This window comes from Miniopterus natalensis, chromosome 1 (genome assembly GCF_054644295.1).
Source record: "Miniopterus natalensis isolate mMinNat1 chromosome 1, mMinNat1.hap1, whole genome shotgun sequence".
Lineage (NCBI taxonomy): Eukaryota > Metazoa > Chordata > Mammalia > Chiroptera > Miniopteridae > Miniopterus > Miniopterus natalensis.
Genome location: NC_142081.1, coordinates 126,170,131 through 126,189,787, shown reverse-complemented (window position 1 = coordinate 126,189,787; position 19,657 = coordinate 126,170,131). Strand labels below are relative to the sequence as shown.

Sequence of the window (19,657 nt, the reverse complement as noted above, 5' to 3'; positions counted from 1 at the left end):
CCCGGCCGGGCGTGGCTCAGCAGGTGAGCATCATCCTGGGATCCAGGAGATCTGGGTTCGATTCCCAGTAAGGGCACATGCCTGGGTTGCGGGCTCGATCCCCAGTTGGTGTGCAGGAGGTGGCCGATCCATGACGACTCTCTCATCATTGATGTTTCAACTCTCTCTCTCTCCCTCTTCCTTCCTCTCTCTGAAATCAATAAAGATATATATAAAAAAATAAAGAAGCTCTAAGGAGGCCAGTGAGAGAGCAAGGGAAGGCAGTAGGAGACAAGATGAGAGACTTCACACAAACCAGGTCATACAGGGCTCTGCAGGCCATTTTAGGACTTTGCCTCTTCCTGTGTTTCAACTAGAGAATGACATGATCTTACTTATTTTAATAGGATCATTCTGGCTCTCTGGTGAACAGAGAGACTCTGGGGGAAAAGGGGACCGGCGGCAGAAGCAGGAAGTTGGAAGCTCCAGAAGAGAGACTGTAGTGGGCCAGGTGGTAGAAGTGGAGCTGGTGATCAGATACTGAATATATTTAGAAGGCAGAGCTCATAGGACTGCTAAGAGATGAAAAGAGGGGTAACAAAAAGTCAAAGCTAACTCAGAAGTTTTTATTTTATTTATTTTAAAACATATCTTTATTGATTTCAGAGAGAGCAAAGGAGGGGGAGAGAGAGAGATAGAAACATCAATGATGAGAGAGTCACTGATTGGCTGCCTAGCCCGCAACCCGGGCATGTGCCCTGACCGGTAATCGAACCCCGATCTCCTGGATCCTAGGTCGATGCTCAACCTCTGACCCACGCCTGGCCAGGCTAACTCAGAAGTTTTTAGACTGAACAACTAGAAGAGTAGAGTTCCCACTTATAGAGATGAGGAAGTTTACTAATAGAAAGGATTTGAAGAGAATAACAGAAACCCCAGTTTGTCCATCTATTAGACACCTAAGTGTATATGGTAGGTAAGTCAGACAGTTAAGTCTAGACACTGAAACATATATACAAAAATATTCAAGTCTGGGATTGAGGGAGCCAAGTCATCAACATACAGTTGGCATTTAAAGCCAAAGGCTAGATGAGATTACCATAGGAAAAACACAGAAAGGAAAAAGAAGTTCAAGGCCTGAGCCATGAGGCACCTCGAAGTGTAGACCAAGGAGATGAGAAAGAGCAGCCAGTGAGGAAAGAAGAATATGTGAGCTCTGAAGTCCAGGAAAGACAATATGTCGGAACAGACAGGAACCAACCATGTCAAATGCTGCTGGTAGGTCAAGGGGAAGACTGGGAATTGACTACTGGATGTAGCAGTATAAAGGTAGAGACCCTGATAATGGCAATGGGGTGGGGGTGGGAGTTAAACTCCAACTGGAATGGGTATAAGGAGGAACTGCAGGAAAGAAAGGGAAAAGAAAGAATATAGGAACCCCTTTCAAGAGTAAGGGCAACAGAGAATGCTGTAGGAATCAGAGAAGTAGCTGAGAAGCAAACAGGGTCAAAGGAAGATTGGTGTTTTTTGTGTTTTTTAAAATGGGAGTAATAATAGATTTTACTCTGATGGAAACAATTAAGTAGAAGAAAGAATTTCAGGAGAGAGAGGGAAAAACAGCTTGAGTGAGACTGTAGTGGGCCAGGCATGAACAAGCAACGTACATGCACAGGAACTAGAGCACTATGCACGAACGATGACAGGTGGGTAGGTGTGGTTGTGGAGGCCCATGGAAGTTCTCTTCTGATCGCTTCTGTTTTCTTACAAGAAATAAGAAGCAAGGCCATTAGCTGAGAGAGGACAGAGAAAGCAATCTGGAGCCTTGAGGAGGGAAGAAAACGTTCCAATAGTTGAAATGAGAGCAGACATTCACTAGGGAGGACAGCATGACTTCCTGGCAGCGCTAATGCTCCAGCTGAGGTCTGCGATCATGAATTTAAAGTAAAACCAGTGAGCATACCTGTCTCCCTAGTTGCACTTAGCCATGCAGGTGCAGGCACTGCAGCAGCAGAAAGTTGGGTTTAACTAGGTCTGTAGTTTAGTCCAGAAGAAGAGAGAGAGGCAAGGGAGGTTAAGGCATTTGCAAGTGACCGTACAACTGAGCTGGGAAGAGGGGAATGAAGACATGAGTGTGTGAGGGACAGTGAAACAGTGGTGGTATCACTAGGGTCCAAGGATTAGTGAAATCAGCACCATAGACAAGAGAAGAACTGCCAGAGAGTGGAAACAAATCCTTATGTTCCATTTCAAAGTGGACTGTAGAAAGTTCACCAGAGGCAGAATTCAGAAATTGCTGTTATTCATCACTTCCTTCTCATTCATTCCAGAGCCACAGATCTGCCTTCCCCATCACTAGCACTACCATTTCATTAATGCTATGCTCCCAAAGCCACTGATCATCAGTCTCCCACCTACTGACTCACTTGACCTTCTTCTAGTCACTGGGCAGACAGTGAGCATCTCAAAGGCAGAAACTGTCTATTTGACCCGAATATTCTAGGCAGTACCTAGTCCAGTGTTATGCAAGAATGTAACTATTAAAAACAAACAAATTTATTTGCCAAAACATCAAGGTATGATACTGAGAGAATCAGGAAGTCACAAGAGAATTCAACTGTACACAGTACCGATAGGGAACTCTATATATGTAAAATGGCAATTTTGTCTACATCTCAAAGTTATGCTACAGTTTTTATTTTCAGAAAATTTGATTTTAGAAAGATTTTCTAAAATATTTTTTCAGATTCCAATTTTAATTTTATCTCCATTATCTCAAATTCAGCCTCCTTCCCCATCAAACATAAACAAAGAACAAACCCAATCTTAGCCTCCCTCTTGTTCTATAATTCACTTTTTTGTACAGAAAAAAAACAAAAATGAAACAGAAGGGGAGATTCTGACCAACTTAAAAACATTCAGTCCCTAGCTCTCAGCTATGAAATCAGCTCCCTAGCCAAGTATAATGAAGAAATGGGAAACTCCGAGTTACCAAAAAAAGTGACAGGTTTACTATATATAAGACTTCTCTAAGTCCTTAAAAAGCTAATATCTTTATTTGACTACAGAAAACTTAGTTGTTGTTCTTGTTTGTGGGAAAGTTGATTAAAACCTCATGGAGTAGCGATTTTCCAAAGAGCTACTTGGTCTAGAATAGTGCTCTGTTGGCCAAGGGACACATGAGAATCCCTTGTGAAATTTTTTAAAAATTACCTGCCCAGCCTCCTGCCCAGAGAGTCTGACTTGACAGACTGAGGTGGGTCCTAAGCAACTGTGTTCTTTAAAGGCTCTGCATTAGAAAGCAATCCTAGATTGAGAACTACTTGTCTAGAATACAAATCTTTTCTGATAATTGCTACCTTGCCTTTTCTCAAATATCTATTAAAAGTTCCATCAAATCTCCTAAAATTATTTCACCATTAATTTAATTACTTTCCTACAATGATACACTTAGGGCCAAATTTTAACAATGACTGCCCCATTTATATATAATATAGCACTCAAAATCAGGAAGGTGGTCGATTTTACTCCTCTGATAAACACAATTAATTCACCAGTAACTGTCAGTAAATGCAGAGCTGGCCTTACCCGTTCCACGGCTGCATTATGATATGGGAGCTCCTCCTCACTGCAGAGGAAAAAAATAGTACATGTCAAATACTTGAAGTAACAGCAAACTTTGAAAAAATTATAAACCAATAGGTACACATGATAGACAACCATTAACTGTCATTACAAAAGTTACATAGCTCCCATTTCACCAAATTCCTTATAAAACATTTAGCTATTTATAACCACAATGCTCTCCTATCTTCAAATTTCTAGACCTGCACTGTCCAATAAAGTAATCTTTAGACACATGTGGCTATTTAATCTTAAATTAAAATTAAGATTAAATTAAATTAAAATTCAGTTACTCAGTCTCAGGACATAATTCACCAACCTCTACTCTAGACCACCACCTCCACTCTCTGGCTCAAACCATGGCCTGTAATAAATGATTGTTTTAAAAAATTAGTATAAGGAAATAAAACTGCTTCCAAGAGACTTATGAATTAAGAAGAAAACTTCAACTTTTATTCAGTAAATAAAGAAATCTTCATTTGTAAAAACTTCAATGGGGATGATTTTTTAACATACACTAAGAGATGAAATTCACTTTTCTGACAGTAATTTTGTGATATCACCTCTAATATAAAATATTCTGGGACTCTTATACTCACTGTCAATAATATAAAAACAGTGTGCTTTCTGTAAACAGCGTTATGTGCTTTGAGTTGCTATCTCAGTATTGTTGATGTTTTGGCAATGATACGTACATATTCTTGCCTTAGTTTCTCTTGAGATCAAATAATACCACTTTCCAGAGTGCAATACATTCGTATTCAGAGTCCTGTGTTTCAACAGCACTCTGCTACTCTGATGACTCAAGTTCTTAGGTGAACCATGAAGTTATAGCAATGGAACTGACAAAAAGTATAATAGTTGAATAAAGAGATAGTCCAAACCCTCATTTCACAGATACAAAAACTAACATTTCACTTAGTCACACTTAGCCTAATATAGAGATGTTCAGCACTATCTAACCCAGTGAGTTCAAATTAAATCAACAAAACGTTCAAATTGTGGGAGAGTATATGAAAAGACTGAAAAACCAATTCTCAAGAAGACAAGAAACTTTGAGGGTTAAATATAAAAAGTATTTTGTTATTTTTTTTCTGATGTAAAGGGTCCACTCACCTTTACTGAATGTGACACCTTGATTTTTTTTATAGTTTTCATTGTGCTCTTAGTCAAAATTTCCCTGCTAACTTGTAATCCTCCCTGGCCGGGTAGCTCAGCTGGTTAGAGCATCAGCCAGATATGCCAAGGCTGCAGGTTCAATCTCCGGTCAGGGCACAAACAAGAATAAACCAAGGAATACAGAAATAAGTGGAACAACAAATCAATGCTTCTCTCTCTCCCTTCCTCCTCATCTCTCTCTCAAAATCAATAAAAGCACTTTCCGGTGCTATTTTTTTTCCAAGAAAAAAATTTAATTTGTAATCCTTATTACTAGGGAATATGATATATGAATGCTACAGGATATAACTTCCTCATTATACCTATCCACTAAGTACACCCATCCAATCTTCATTTACTGGTAGAAGAGGGCTTGTCGACGCCACTGGAATGTACTTCCTAGGTAACTAGGTCAGCAGGGACACCCTGGAAGAATAAGACATCTGACACCCTTTGTGCACACCAAGAATGGTATTTCTGGGGTGAGTGGGCTGCCCTGGGCAAGACCAACCTTTTGCACAGCTGATTTCAGTTGATCCTGACAACTGTTTATTTGAACATTCCTAACTGCAAACGAAGTGCTAGCTATGGCTGCCTATCACAGAAGTTCTCTGAAGTTGCTGGGTGCATCTCTTTGGTGTCCTCCTATTTGTTAAACAAGACTGACAAACCTGCTCTCAACCCTGAATCAGAACCAAGTTTCTGCACTTGTCTGTGGAATGATGCTGATCATCTGCTCAGGTTACATGGCCTGTGCTGGGCAGGTCCTTCAGAACCAACTGCTTTGTGAAATTCAAGATGAGACAGGACTGCAAACAGCACCCCACTCCACCTTAACCTCCAATCATGCTACTGAAACCCTGGGAGAGAGGAATGCCAGAATATGCCTATAACCATGGTCAGCCTTAGGCAAAATCCAGGAGTGCACAAACCTGGTCTTAGATTTCCATTCAACCCAATATTTCACATAACTTCCTTTGCTCTGTGGCAACCCCACCAGAATCTGATTGCCTATCCAGTCCCCATCATGAGATCACCAAACAGTTATTGAACTCCTACTATCCAAGTTTTTTATTTTTAAATCCTCACCCGAGGATATTTTTTCCATTGCTTTTCAAAGAGAGTGGAAAGGGGGGGAGGGAGGGAGGGAGAGAGGGAGGAACATCGATTGGTTGCCTCCTGCACGAGCCCTAACCAGGGCCAGGATGGAGCCTGCAACCAAGGTACATGCCCTTGGCCAAAATCAAACTTGGAACCCTTCAGTCCACTCTAACCACTGAGTCAAACCAGCTAGGGCTATCCAAGCATTTTTTAATGTGCATTTTAAAATTTATTTATTTAAAAATTGAGACATAATTGACATATAACAATGTATTAGTTTTAGACTGTAACATAATGATTTAATATATGTATATATACTGCAAAATGATTATATTAAGTTTAGTTAACATCCATCAGCAAACATCCTTACAGATCTTTTTATTTTTCCTTGTGATGAGATCTACTCCCTTAGCAACTTTCAAATATACAATATAGTAATGTTAACTATAGTCACCATGCTGTACATTACATCCTCAGGACTTACTTATAACTAGAAGTTTATACTTATTGATAACCCTCACCCACTGCCCCACCCCCCACCCCCAGCTTCTGGCAACTACCAAACTGTTCTCTGTATCTGAGTTTGTTGTTTGTTTGTTTCAGATTCTACATATAAGAGATATCATACAGTATTCGTCTTTCTCAGTCTGACTTATGTCACTTAAAATAATGCTGTAAAGGTATATATATTGACATTTTCTTTTCCACTCATCTGTAGATGGATACTTAGGTTGTTTCCATGTCTTGGCTATTGTAAATAACGCTGCAAAGAACATAGGGGTACAGATATCTTTTCAAGGCAGTGATTTAATTTCCCTTCAGATAAATACCCAGAGGTGGAATTGCTGGATCATATGGTAATTCTATTTTAATTTTTTGAGGAACCTCCATATTGTTTTCCATAGTGGCTGCAACAATTTACAATCCCACTAACAATGCACGAGGGTTCCCTTTTCTCCACATCTTCACCAACACTTTTGTCTTTTTTAATCTAAATTGATTTGAGGTGATATCTCATTGTGGTTTTGATTTGCATTTTCCTGATACTTAGTGATACTGAGCACTGTTTCCTGTACCTATTGGCCATTTGTGTGTCGTCTTTGGAAAAATGTCTATTCAGATCCTCTGCCCATTTTTCAATGAAATGGTTTGCGGTTTCTGGTATTGAGTTGTATGAGTTCTTTATATAGTTTGGACCTTAACCCCTTATCAAACACAGGATTTGCAAATATTTTCTCCCATTTAGTAGGCTGCCTTGTCCTTTTGTTGATGGTTTCCTTTGCTGTGCAGAAACTTTTTAGTTTGATACAGTCCCACTTGTTTATTTCTGCTTTTGTTGTATTTGCTTTTGGTGTCAAATCCAAAAAAAATTGTAACAAAGATAGATGTCAAGAAGTTTGCTGCCTGTTTTCTTCCAGGAATTTTATGGTTTCAGGTCTATATTCAGTCTTTAATCCATTTTGAGTTGATTTTTGTATGTGATATAAGATAGTGGTGTAGTTTTATTCTTTTGCATGTGGCTGTCCAGTTTTCCTAACACCATTTTTTAATAGTTTATTGATTTTTAGAAAGACAGGAAGGGAGGAGACAGAGAGCTCAGCATCAATGTGAGAGCTCAACAGCAATTGTCTGCCTCCTGCACACCCAGTACTGAGGATCAAGCCTACAACCCTGCAACCTGGGCATGTGCTCTTCACTGGGAATCAAACCTGCAACCTCCTGGTGCACCGGATGATGCCCAACCAACTCAGCCACCCAGGCCAGGGCCTGAACACCATTTTTTTTTTAATCCTCACCCGAGGATATTTTTTTCATTGCTTTTCAGAGAAAGTGGGGGGGGCGGAACATCTATGTGACATCAATTGGTTGCCTCCCACATGTGCCTTTGACCAAAATGCAAACTGAGACCCTTCAGTCCTTGGGCTGACACTCTAACCACTGAGCCAAACTGGCTAGGGAAATACCATTTATTGAAGAGACTATCCTTTCCCCATTGTATAGTCTTGCCTCCTTTGTCATAAATTAATTTACCATATATATGTGGGTTTATTTGATCTATGTGTCTGTTTTTATGCCAACCCCATTCTGTTTTGATTACTATAGCTTTGTAATATAGTTTGGAATCAAGAAGTGTTATGCCTACAGCCCTGTTGTTCTTGCGCAAAACTGCTTTGGTAATTCTGGGTCTTTTGTGATTATATAAAAATTTTAGAATTGTTTATTCTATTTCCGGAAGACAAGTCATTGGAATTTTGATAGGGATGGCACTGAATCTGTATATTGCTTTAGGTAGAGTGGACATTTTAATAATATTAATTCTTTTAATCCATTTGTACAGAATATCATTCCATTCATTTGTATGTTCTTCCATTTCTTTCGATAATGTCTTATAGTTTTCAAAGCACAGGTCTATTACCTCTTTCGTTAAATTGATTCTTAAGTATCTGACTCTTTTTGATGTAACAGTAAATAGAACTGTTCTCTTAATTTCTATTTCAGATAGTTTGTTACTAGTATATAGAAATGCAACTGATTTGTCTGTATATTGAGTTTGTATCCTGCAACTTTATTGAATTTATTTATTAGTTCTAACCATTTTTTTGGTGGAGTCTTTAGGGTTTTCTATATATAAGATCATATTATCTGCAAATAGAGACAGTTTTATTTTTTTCCCTTCTGATCTGGATGCCTTTTTTTTCTTGCCTTATTGCTGTGGCTAGGGCTTTCAGTGCTATACTGAGTAAAAGTGGCAAGAGTGTGCATCTTTGTCTTGTTTTTATCTTAGAGGAAAAATTTTCCATTTTTCCCCTTTTGGAATGATCTCAGCTGTGAATTTGTCATATATAGCCTCTGTTATGTTAAGATACATTCCCCCCTACACATTTTATTGAGAGTTTTTTCATGAATGGATGTTGAATTTTGTAATAAGTCTTTAGACTTTATAGATGGATGACAGAGCTCAAGAATGTGGTCAAGTTTTCCTACATGGATTTTCTTGCATTACTGCTCCATACCTAAAACCTTTTATATAAAGTCTGCTGTGTGCACAACACTCCTCTCCAAAAAACTATTCCTTCTCAAATCTCTGTAGTGGCATACATTAATTTCCACAGCCTTCCAAGGAGAAAGCAGGGGAATTCTGCCTTACCAAGAGCTCCACACAATGTCTAGAACACACATGTAAAGCACCACACCAGCCTTAGGCACAGGTGCTGGCACATTGAAGGAATACACTAATATTGCTGAATGAATGTATGAAGGGAAGGATGAATGCATGCCTGCACGCATGTATGCATCTTTACCTTGCCACCTAAATATCCTTCAAGTAGGGGGAAAAAAGGACCAAAATATGAGTGAGGTATTCTTTTAGGTCAGCAAACTACAGCCCATGGATGAAATCTGGCCCATTGCCTGGTTTTATAAATGAAGTTTTATTAGAACACTGCCACACTCATTCATTTATGTATTGTCTGTGGTTGTTTTCATGCTACAATGGTAGAATTGAATAGCTGTGACAAAGGGTGCATAAAGCCAGAAACATTTCATATTTGGCTCTTTACAGGAAATGATTGCCTCTCCCGGCTTTAAAAAACAGGTTTATCCTCTAAGGAAAAGAAGCAACTAAAAGCAGCTCAAAGAAAATACCAAGCTGACAGTAAGAAGCTAGGCCTCAGGGAAATACAGTAACAACAACACAGCATCACTGGAAAGAGAGGGACCTTAACTGGAACTATTTTTTTCATCTGCTATTAAATTTAAAATTACTAATTAGAGTATATATGTCTGTAATTTTTCAATAGCTCAGATGGAATATTTCTACAACTTGAGATAAACTTTCATTTGGAAACTTAAAACTTAACTTGTTAAAATCACTTAAGTTGAATATACTGACTAAATTTTATTTCTATTTTTGCAGTAAATTTTGTCTAAACTTAGATTTACTCCAGTCAAAATTATTAGATGAGTAGAAAGAGTTCTCAAGCCCCTGTCATCAAATCAGATATTATTCAAAAACAAAAACACCTTTATTCTGGCTTCCCAATATTTATACAGTCATAGTAAACTATAATCAGCTAAATTTTATAAATATATACATTTTGATAAGTAGTTGAAAACCTGAAGCTTGGCATTAATTTTATCTTTATTTCTGGTACAATTTCCTTTTAATCCTTCTATTAATAACTTGTGACCTAAAGGCATTATCTATCATTATCCAAATACCAAGCATTCTTTGTCGAGCAGAGTAGCACTGGCTATTTTTGATAAAAATGTTGAAAGTGCTCCAACTTCTTAAATAAGCTCAATTTCTCCATTCTCAGATGTGATGCAAACACAGCATGCAGACTGGGGAGAGCTCCTCGTTTCTGAGTACTTAACAAAGATATTCCTGTTCCAGCATCAAGCCAAGCTGGTTTGGCAACAGTTTTCATATTTATTGTGAAATCTGTTATAAAACCAAGTTATTCCTGTACTGCATTTGTTAATTACCGTCATCCTTCCCCACATATCATAACAAGTAATTTAACTTCCTAAAACTATAATTAGATATGAAGTCAGCAGCCTTCAGAGAAGGCTACAAAGTTAGTTTTTGCCATTGCATTGTATTGACATTGACACTTAAAACCCAGTTTCATTGGAAAACCAGTAAAAAATTGCAAAGAACTAAGACAGCAGAAAGAAATGCTCTTTTGATCAAGGTGCAACAGGGAGCAGTATCTAATCATCCAGGCAATGTGACTTTATTCAATAGCACACAAAAACTCCAGGCAACAATGACAAGCAATAAAAGCCACCAGCAGCGACCTCTGGAGAAAGCATTTTACTGAAATTAGGCACTGTAACAAAAATCAATGACTTTGGTGAAATTTAATAAAGCCTAACATTACACTAAAATCCATTTCTATGCTTCATTATTTTCATTTGTGCTGCCTGCCTCACAAATCATGGAGGACTGCATCATGGAGTAAATTTTAAAAAATTAGTGTGATAGTATGAGAACTGGTATTAATCAGTTCCGTTTTCCCAGAAGTGGTGAGCTTAGCTATCTGAGCATACCTCAGGATATGGGATCGTTTCAAACAGTACCCCTCTCTTTAGGCACCCCCTACTTTTCTTTCTAGGCATTTCAAAGCCTTCTACTGTGTTTCTCTTATTAAAAATACAGGAGAGCAGGAACAGGCAGTGTAATGCAGAAGTTCAAAACACAGGCTCTGCTGTAGGACCTCCAAGTTCCACATCCCAGATCTGACACTGTCAGCACAACTTGGGCAAGCTGCATGACCTCTTTGTGCTTCATTTTCATCTAAAAAATAATAATAAAAAGAGTACCTATCCCAAGAAGTTTCTGAGAGAAATAAATGAATGTTAATCCATGAAAAGAGCATAAAACAGTGCCTGTCACACAGTAAGTGCCCAATGAATATTAACTAATATTATTAAGATAAATTACTGACTTTTTCCCCACTAGTGCCAAATGGGCTTCAGCATGGAGAATACAAAATACAAAATAACTGAGTGCAATTTTTAGACTGCCAAGTACAGGCTAGGCTTCTGGGCTAGAAACTCGCTCACGTTGTTCAAAGCAATGAAAAAAGAATTTATGTAATTCCTAGACCCTTTTGGAATGCACAGGTTTTTCATATGTATTTTGTACTATATTAGACCATTTTATGATTAAAATATCTCTTAGAGTGGTTCACTCCCATCAGAAACACTGAGGATGTCACAATCAGCTGAGTTGCATTCTACCTGCTGAATCAAAATCAGGGATAGACCCCAGAAATCTATTTTTAAAAACAAACAGTTCCCAGCTGACTCTAATGTACAGGCAAGTTTGGGACCGACTGATCTTGACAGTGCTAAATACTCAAATTGTCTTCAAAACTCCACTCACATACCTAAGATCTGCATACTAACCCACACACAAATGTGTAATCATTTCCTGCCACATCAGTGGTCAAGCTTGATTTACTTAAAAAAAAAAAAGTGGAAGTGGGGGCATTAATTTAAGAACAGTATTTTCATCATAGTTAAATACTGCTGTTAAGTCTGTTGAAGTTCAAAGTCTTCTAATTTTAACTACTTATGATACTTGGGTATGCCAATGTCATGTCATTAGGCATAATAATAACACCTTATATTTGTCCAGACCTTTATATAGTATTCTATCATTTTATGTCTTCAAAGCTTCCACTACACCATAAGGTATGTAGAGTAGTTGATTTCTGTTTTACACGTGAGGCATGGGTAGCTGAGCCAGCGAAGCCACAAGAAAAGCATATATTCTCTAACTTTCAGAACTGTTTCTGTTTATCTGTTTGCTTGTTTTACCCTGAGAAAAATATTAGACAAGCAAATACTATCTAAATGCAAGAAGACTGAACAGAAGGAGAAAACAAGTTCTCAGTACTTAAGTTACTGCCATGAAATATACCAAATACTGTGTTTTTCCTTCAAAATTTAATCATATATCATAAAATAAAAACCTCTGGCTTTTTCCTATTTATAATAAACAAGACTGAAAAAAACACATTTGAATGAGAAATTAATCACTGAACTGTACAGAACCAAACAAACCACAAGAATGAAGAGAAGTCTCCAGCCCATGGGAATCTGACTAAACAATGTCAGAACCAGAACAGGCAGATTCACATCATTTGCAGGATGCTTTTAAGAGTCAAAATTCTTTTAACCACTTTACTTTATAGTGGTCTAGACCTCTCTCAACTCTATATAACATACTCAGGATGAATGGAATTAATTTTGAGAAGCAATAACACAAATACATTTACAGCTATAAGGAAGATCAATGGCATTTTTTTTCATTGCTCAATTTTGGGCTGCATAACAGTACAGTTCTAATTGCTAATTATTTTTAAAATGCATTTCTATAAAATGAAGTGTTTTATAATTATTTTTGAAATACTGTACAACTGTTATTAATTTCCATTTAATTCTGATAAATTATTAATACAACTTACTTACTGCACTTAATGTTCTTACTAAAATATAACAAATAGTATTAAAGATTGTACTCTTACAAAATGGTTGAATTTCAATCATAGAAGTTATAAATGCTAGGAATTTAGTAACAAAAAAGCATGTTGCAGGACGAGTCCTAGAATCTTATTCACAGCAACTTACTGTAAAAAGCCAAATCTATCCGTGACTTTGTAAACAAGGTAATCAGCATCTTCCCAAGGTTCAATCTCTGCACCTTCTCGTCCCTATAATAGTGAACAGACAGTTGTTACTGGAAATCTATGTAACTGAATAATTTTTAAATAAAAAGACCAAAAAGGAAGAGTTATTTTTTATGTATTAACAGTAAAAATTAGAAATGAGGCACTATCCACCTTAGTTAACTTTTAAATATATATACATTTGGCAATATAATCGCTATTTTCTAGTTACAAACTTTGGAAGATACTATATGTCAGCAACAGCTAACACGTAGCTAAGCTTTGATTAAACTTGGGTTCCTGTGAATAGCTGGGAAGGAGGGAGCAATAGAGGACAGGAAAGTAATTCAAGAATGAGCTATCAAACTTAAAAGTTTAGAGTGAACATGTCTTAGGAAAAAAAGTATTTCTTGTCTTTTTGTACAAACTTCTCAGAAGAGTGGGCTATCCGCCTTGTCTCTCTACTGCTTTACTTCACAGATGCCAAAGTCAAAAACAATCTCCCATTGTTAAAACCAATGGACACTCCTCAGTCCTTACCTACTGAATTTTTTCGAAGCACTTGGCAGTGTTGTTCACTCCCTATCCTCAACCTCCATGGCGCTATCTCTCTTGAATCTCCTCATCTCTTTCCAACTCTTTTTTGGTGGCTTTTTCACAGTATCTCTTAACTGTCAGTGTGTCCAGGCCTCTGTCCTCAGCCACTGCTCTCACATTCTACCCTTAAGGCTGTTAACTAGCACTATTGGAGCAGCAACCCCAAATGTAACTGTCTATACCAATCCCTCAGATTTCAGATTCAGTACCCAACTGTCTTGTGAACCCCTCCATCTGAGTATACTTCGTAACTGTCTGCTCATGTGTTCTTCTCCAAGTAAGCTGTGAGCATCTGTGGGCAAAGACTATTCTAACTCACATCTGTAGTGTGAATACCCAGGGCCCAGCACAATGCCAAGCCTTGTCCCTAAGTGCTAGTTGTATGAAAACAACAACAACAAAAAAACACATGCAAGCCTGAATGAGTGATAGTTCTATTGGTTTAAAATTACATAAGCAGTTAAATAAATTAATTAGTTTTTCATCGACTACACTAAAACCTAATCATAATAGTGGGAAACTGTGTCTGATGTTCCAAATGACCAACTTAAAACAAACTCTGGGGATATAACCATTGAGCTGAGCTCTGCCTGATGCCTCCCTGGAAGCAGAGCAGTCCAGGTGGCTTTCTCTAATCCCATCCTCCTGTTACACTCCCAAATAACCAAAAATAACATATAAAATTACATGCAAGTGATATAAATATAAAACACGACATTTATAAATCATTGTTGCGACTCAGAGACCTCAAGAGTTAAGGGAATAATGAGACATGTAAATTGTCAACAACTGTGATTCCTGGGTCATCCAAAACCAGATTCCATACTAATTTAAGGATAAAATGCTAATGGAGATTATATATGAATGTATAATTTACATTTTCAGATCCAGGTAAAATTTTTAATAGCATATATAAATTATGAATAAAATGGGTATTTAAATATATATGCTAAGTTATTAAAATATTTATTGAATACCTAGTATGAGTCAGGAATTATTCTAGGTATTTAGGATACAAGAGTAAATCAAAAGAAATTCATACCCTCAGAGAGTTTGTACATTCTAGGAGCAAGAGCAGACAACAAACAAAGTATAATATATAGTATGTTGATGTAATAAGTTATATGGTGAAGAATAAATAAGAAAAGGGGACACGAAGCGCCGAAGGTATGGGGGAGTATTAAACAGTGTGGTCAGAGACTTTCACTAAGATAGCATCTGGGTGAGATCTGAAAGAAGTAAGGTAATGAAACATGAGCATGTCCAGGATCTATGTGTTCTGGGCAGAAGAAACAGCCCGTGCAAAGGCCCTGAGTCAGGAGCAAGCCTGGTGTATTAGGAGAACAGCAATAGACTGAAGCAGTTGGAGCAGAGGGGAGGAAGGAGAGAACATTTAGTAATGAAGTCAGAGAAGAAAGATGACTTCAATGGTCACATGAAGTAAACAAACTGGTTCTGTAATTTAAGCTCTCCAAAAAGCAAATCCTTTTCTATTTATGTTTTTTCTAATAAAACTTACGCAAAGAGCAAATATGAATACTTACTCTGTCATATTTAGCAACTATTTCAGCTCGCTCCTGGGCTAGTTTGAGTGCTACATCCTGGTCTGAATCTGTGGAGAGACCAAATTCAAATTTAGATGAACTATTATTTAAAGAATCATTAATTAATCATAAAACTAAGACAAAACAGATACAAATAAAATAAATCCATACTGCATAAAATGACAAACCAGCAAAAATCAAATAAACTTAAAAGGGTGAGTTAGGTATATGTAACTACAACCTTAAAATAGCAACATATATATAATTTCAATATTATATATAATATTGAAAAGAAAGCAATTTTGTTAACATAGCATTAACTTAGGGGATATGATAAATCTTATCCCTCAAGAATCAATTTTGAATCTAATTTCAGAGAAATGAGTATTAAAGGAGAAACTGGAACTAAAAGCTCTAGGATTTCAGACAAAATCCATTTGGGTAGATTTTGAGAAGAGCACTCAAGGCTCTTAGAAATTACTGGGCTCCATCCACAAAGACCTCAGGAGTTATTTAAAAACTATTTCTCTTACATGATGAAAATAATCATTTCTTCATTTAACCTCTCAGGCCCCCTTGTCAATGCCCCAAATATTATAATAATCTCCAGTTTTCCTCTCCTCCTCCACACACACACACACACACACACACACACACACACACACACACACCCTTCTTTATTACCACCAGGTATTTTTCAAAAACACAAATCTGACAACAAAAGTAGAGATCATAACATAAAATAGTATGAATATGATTACACATCCCAAATACCATGAATAAAAATAAAAGACTAATGACAGACTATGTAAATGGCATCTCTGATCAAGAAGAAGACAGCATTCCACTGGAAGATTGGGTCAAGGGATGAGCAAGACATTCACAAGAGCAACAGCAGCAGGGGCAACTATATTTGTACTCTTACTAAGTGCCTGGCATAGAATAAGATACTGCCAGGCAGCAGACACTACGGTGAAGAGCACTTTGTAACACTCTAAGATAGGTATTATGTTAATCCTACTACACAGATGGAAAAAAATGAGGTTTAGAGATTTGAACCAACTTGTCTAAGCTCTCGACGCTAGTTAATAGCAAAGCCAGGATTTAAATCCAGACAGTGGTGACTCCATATAAGCATTACTTTATAAGCATGATTACTAAAGACAAGAGAAAGAACTTCCCATTAACAATGGCAGATGGAACAAGCATCCATTGCTCCTTAAACAGAACTAAAATGAAAAAAGAGGGATTCTTTAAAGCCCATCCCTCAAAGGCTCAGCAAATGGTAACTCCTGAGGAGAGGGAAGGGTGGGGTTAAAAACAGGGAGTTGATTAAAGGCATCAACTCCCTGAGAGTTGAAGGGATGTGCCCGTATGGAGCAGAGGTTGGGAGCACAGACCCTCACCCTCCAAAGCAGGAAACTAATAGATGATGCCTAAAACTGCAGAAGCAGAAGTGGCAATAGAGGCATGTTATCTCTCACTATGGAAGTAAACAAAAAAAGAATCAGCTAGGGGAGTAAGCAGTGAGGAGGGAGGGGTATGAAAGTCAGCTATTTTTCGAAAGAAGTCTTACAAACTGCTGAATCTTTAAGCCAAGGATAGCTCTGATAAAAATAAAATCTAAATTTAAAAGCCATGACATGGGGGGAAATCAAACTCATTAGAAACTAAAGATAAGCAAGTTTTAAAATATCCCTTTGCACCTAACCAAAAATGCAATGATATTGATCAATGCTGACAAAGTGTGGGCAAATCTGCAGTACCTTACACTGAGGACAGAATTATAAATGCATAAATCTTTCCAGAAAGAAATTTGATAATATGTATCAAAAATCTTAAAAACAGGTATATCGTTTACCCAACAATTCCACCTCTAGGGATTTATATCAGTGAGATCATCAAACAAGCACAAGATTGTTTATAATAGTCAAAATACCAAAATGGGAATCTGTAAATTTTTAAAACTATATTTAGTAAAAAACGTTTATGCCACTGCTTTTCTCAGACTATAAAGTGTCAATATGCTGTCCTTTGGGGAAAATCTGAATCCATAATATAATGGTTCAATAAAATAAAAATACAGACTAGTTCAGATTTTCATAGTGAACTAATGTAATCAGAAGTCTGGGATAATCAACTCAGTTATATACATATTCATTATCCTATTTTAGATTTATGAACCTTTGTCAATTCCTTTTTCCCTCTTCTGTCGCCCAGCTTTAAAACATTATACTAACACTTCTGCAAAAGGGAAGGGAAAGTAAATCAATAGAAATTAAACAAAAACTAAAAAACCTGACTACTTATTAAGGTGCATTTCCATGATCAGGACAGCTAAGCGTGAATTTCTATGGTGATTAGGCCAATTCAGTGGATGAGCATTTTCTATGAATGTATTTTACACCAGTCCTTTATTCCTGCTACCAGCTGTAGGAGTTGCAACTATATTTCGAACTTAATGACAAAGGTTTTAAAGAATAAAGGCAAAAACAAAAACAGTATGGAGTTGAGAAGTAATGCAAAGTATCCCAAGAAAACATAACTGTAACATTTAAAGCTTCATACGAATTATCTCTAGTCTAGAGATTTCCAGAAAAGAAAACCTAACCATATAACAGAGGTTGTATTAGAACTAGCTGAGACTGTATCTTAATTTTATGAGAGAAAGATGATATACTTTACCATAATTAGAACAGCTGGCTCAACTCTAAATCAAATAAATGCTCTATATCTTTAAATTCCTTTAGAAATTCCTTATCTTAGTATTTTTCCATGGGGAGAAAACTTTATAATATTAATGAATGTATTCTATAAAGAAAGCAAATTTAAAGTCAAACTAATTTTATAAAATACAGTCAAACCTGCTTTAATGGAAATGCCAACCTTTTTCAACAGAGTTTAAAGACATTATTTAATAATCCGCATTGTGAAACAATCATCTTTAGAGTAAGAGGTAGCATCCTTAAGTAAAACATGCGATAGTTAAATTGTATTCCATACTGTCTGATCTATAGCTGAGAAGTTAATTAAGAATTACACTCAAGTACTCCCTTTAGTTTCATTCTACTTGCTCACTTAGAAATTCCATCGCAAGAACAAAGAGTTTGCCCTACAACATTGACCCAGGGATACCAGCAGCTGTCTTGCGTCTGTGTGTCAGTGTGCACCAAGTTCCAGGCACCTATTAAACATGACAGCTGTGTTACTTGGTACTTGTATCACATGTCATTCTCAAATTTAAAAAATCTATTATATTATTCAAGCCAAATTAAATCAAATTATTCTTATTGACTTTACATCTAATATAACAAGGTTTCAAAGTTTAAGACGCAAATTTTAAAAAGTGAGGATAAAAGAATAAAGGATGCTTGGATTAAATAATACTCAGTAACACAGGAAAACATCATTGGGCCCAAATTTATGAAAGACAATGACAACTATAGCATTTTAAGAAGTATTTTATAACATTTTAAGAAGACCTTTATCTCACTTAAACACAGAAACTGTTAAAAAAATCAAGTATCCTCCTGAATTACATTTTTTAAAAGCAGGCATTGTAACTCAGTATTACTCAGTTAACCCCAAATTCTAATGAACAATTCATTCCAAGTTGTTAAGTTTCTAACTCAATCCAATAAAATAAAATTGACAGCAGACCATTTATCCTGGTGTACATTTTGAAAGATGAACATTAAATATATAAAAATCAACAAATTTAATTTAAAAATTACTTTACCCTTTAGATACCCAGTCTGGCCTTGGGAATTAACAACAGCTTCAGTCCTCATAGAGTAAAGTTATCTATTCCAAGATTCACTATTATTTTACAATTCTCAAGCATATCAAGAGTGTAAGGTGATACCTCACATATTCTGCAACAAACTGAAACAGAAAAATGGAAGGCAGTTCTACGTTAAACTATCAGTGAAACAAGCACAAGAAAGAAGACATTTCAGATATGTTTTAAGGGAGAAAAAAGACCTTGCTGTGGTTACATGGACTACAAATATTCAAACAAAGATGATATTTGTTGAGGGTAAAACATGTCTTTCAGGCTAGATCCCAAGTATGAACCACACCAGCCTACACCCAGCATTCCATCTAATAACAAACAGGGGCTTTAAACAAGCAGCTTCAGAATAGGCCTTATTCTTGTACTTCAAAATCAGCCACATTCTTATTATTAATTTTAATAAAGTTTGTCATGAGACAACAAGGAAAATTTTTAGTTAAAACTTTAAAGCTAAGTAGAAATGCTCTCTAAGTAGAAATGTACAAGTATATTGTACATCGTAACATAATTTTAATGATAATTTTTTATATGAAAACTGCTCCTGTTTCAGACTCTGAACAAATACATGGTAAATTTTGGAAAGTTTTGGACATTTTTAACATACCACACGTATACAAATAAAACAGAAGTTTTATGTACTAATATGTATAACTACGGCAGGATGGCACTGTGAAAATTTC

The 19,657-nt window shown here is 36.6% G+C and overlaps 1 protein-coding gene across 4 annotated transcripts in view; it reads right to left on the bottom strand.

The window, feature by feature from the left end:
* USP6NL (USP6 N-terminal like) overlaps nucleotides 1-19,657 on the bottom strand; it is a 167,639-nt gene that overhangs the window by 59,375 nt on the left and 88,607 nt on the right. For 3 of the 4 annotated variants that reach the window (XM_087825699.1, XM_087825696.1, XM_087825703.1), the window contains 3 exons: nucleotides 15,182-15,249; nucleotides 13,003-13,085; nucleotides 3,565-3,604 (listed from right to left, as the gene is read on the bottom strand). In XM_087825699.1, the coding sequence (XP_087681825.1) occupies nucleotides 3,565-3,604; nucleotides 13,003-13,085; nucleotides 15,182-15,249 (191 nt within the window). Of the gene's footprint in view, nucleotides 1-3,564; nucleotides 3,605-13,002; nucleotides 13,086-15,181; nucleotides 15,250-18,920; nucleotides 19,250-19,657 lie in introns of those variants that run through there. The other variant, XM_087825710.1, reaches the window with a different exon arrangement.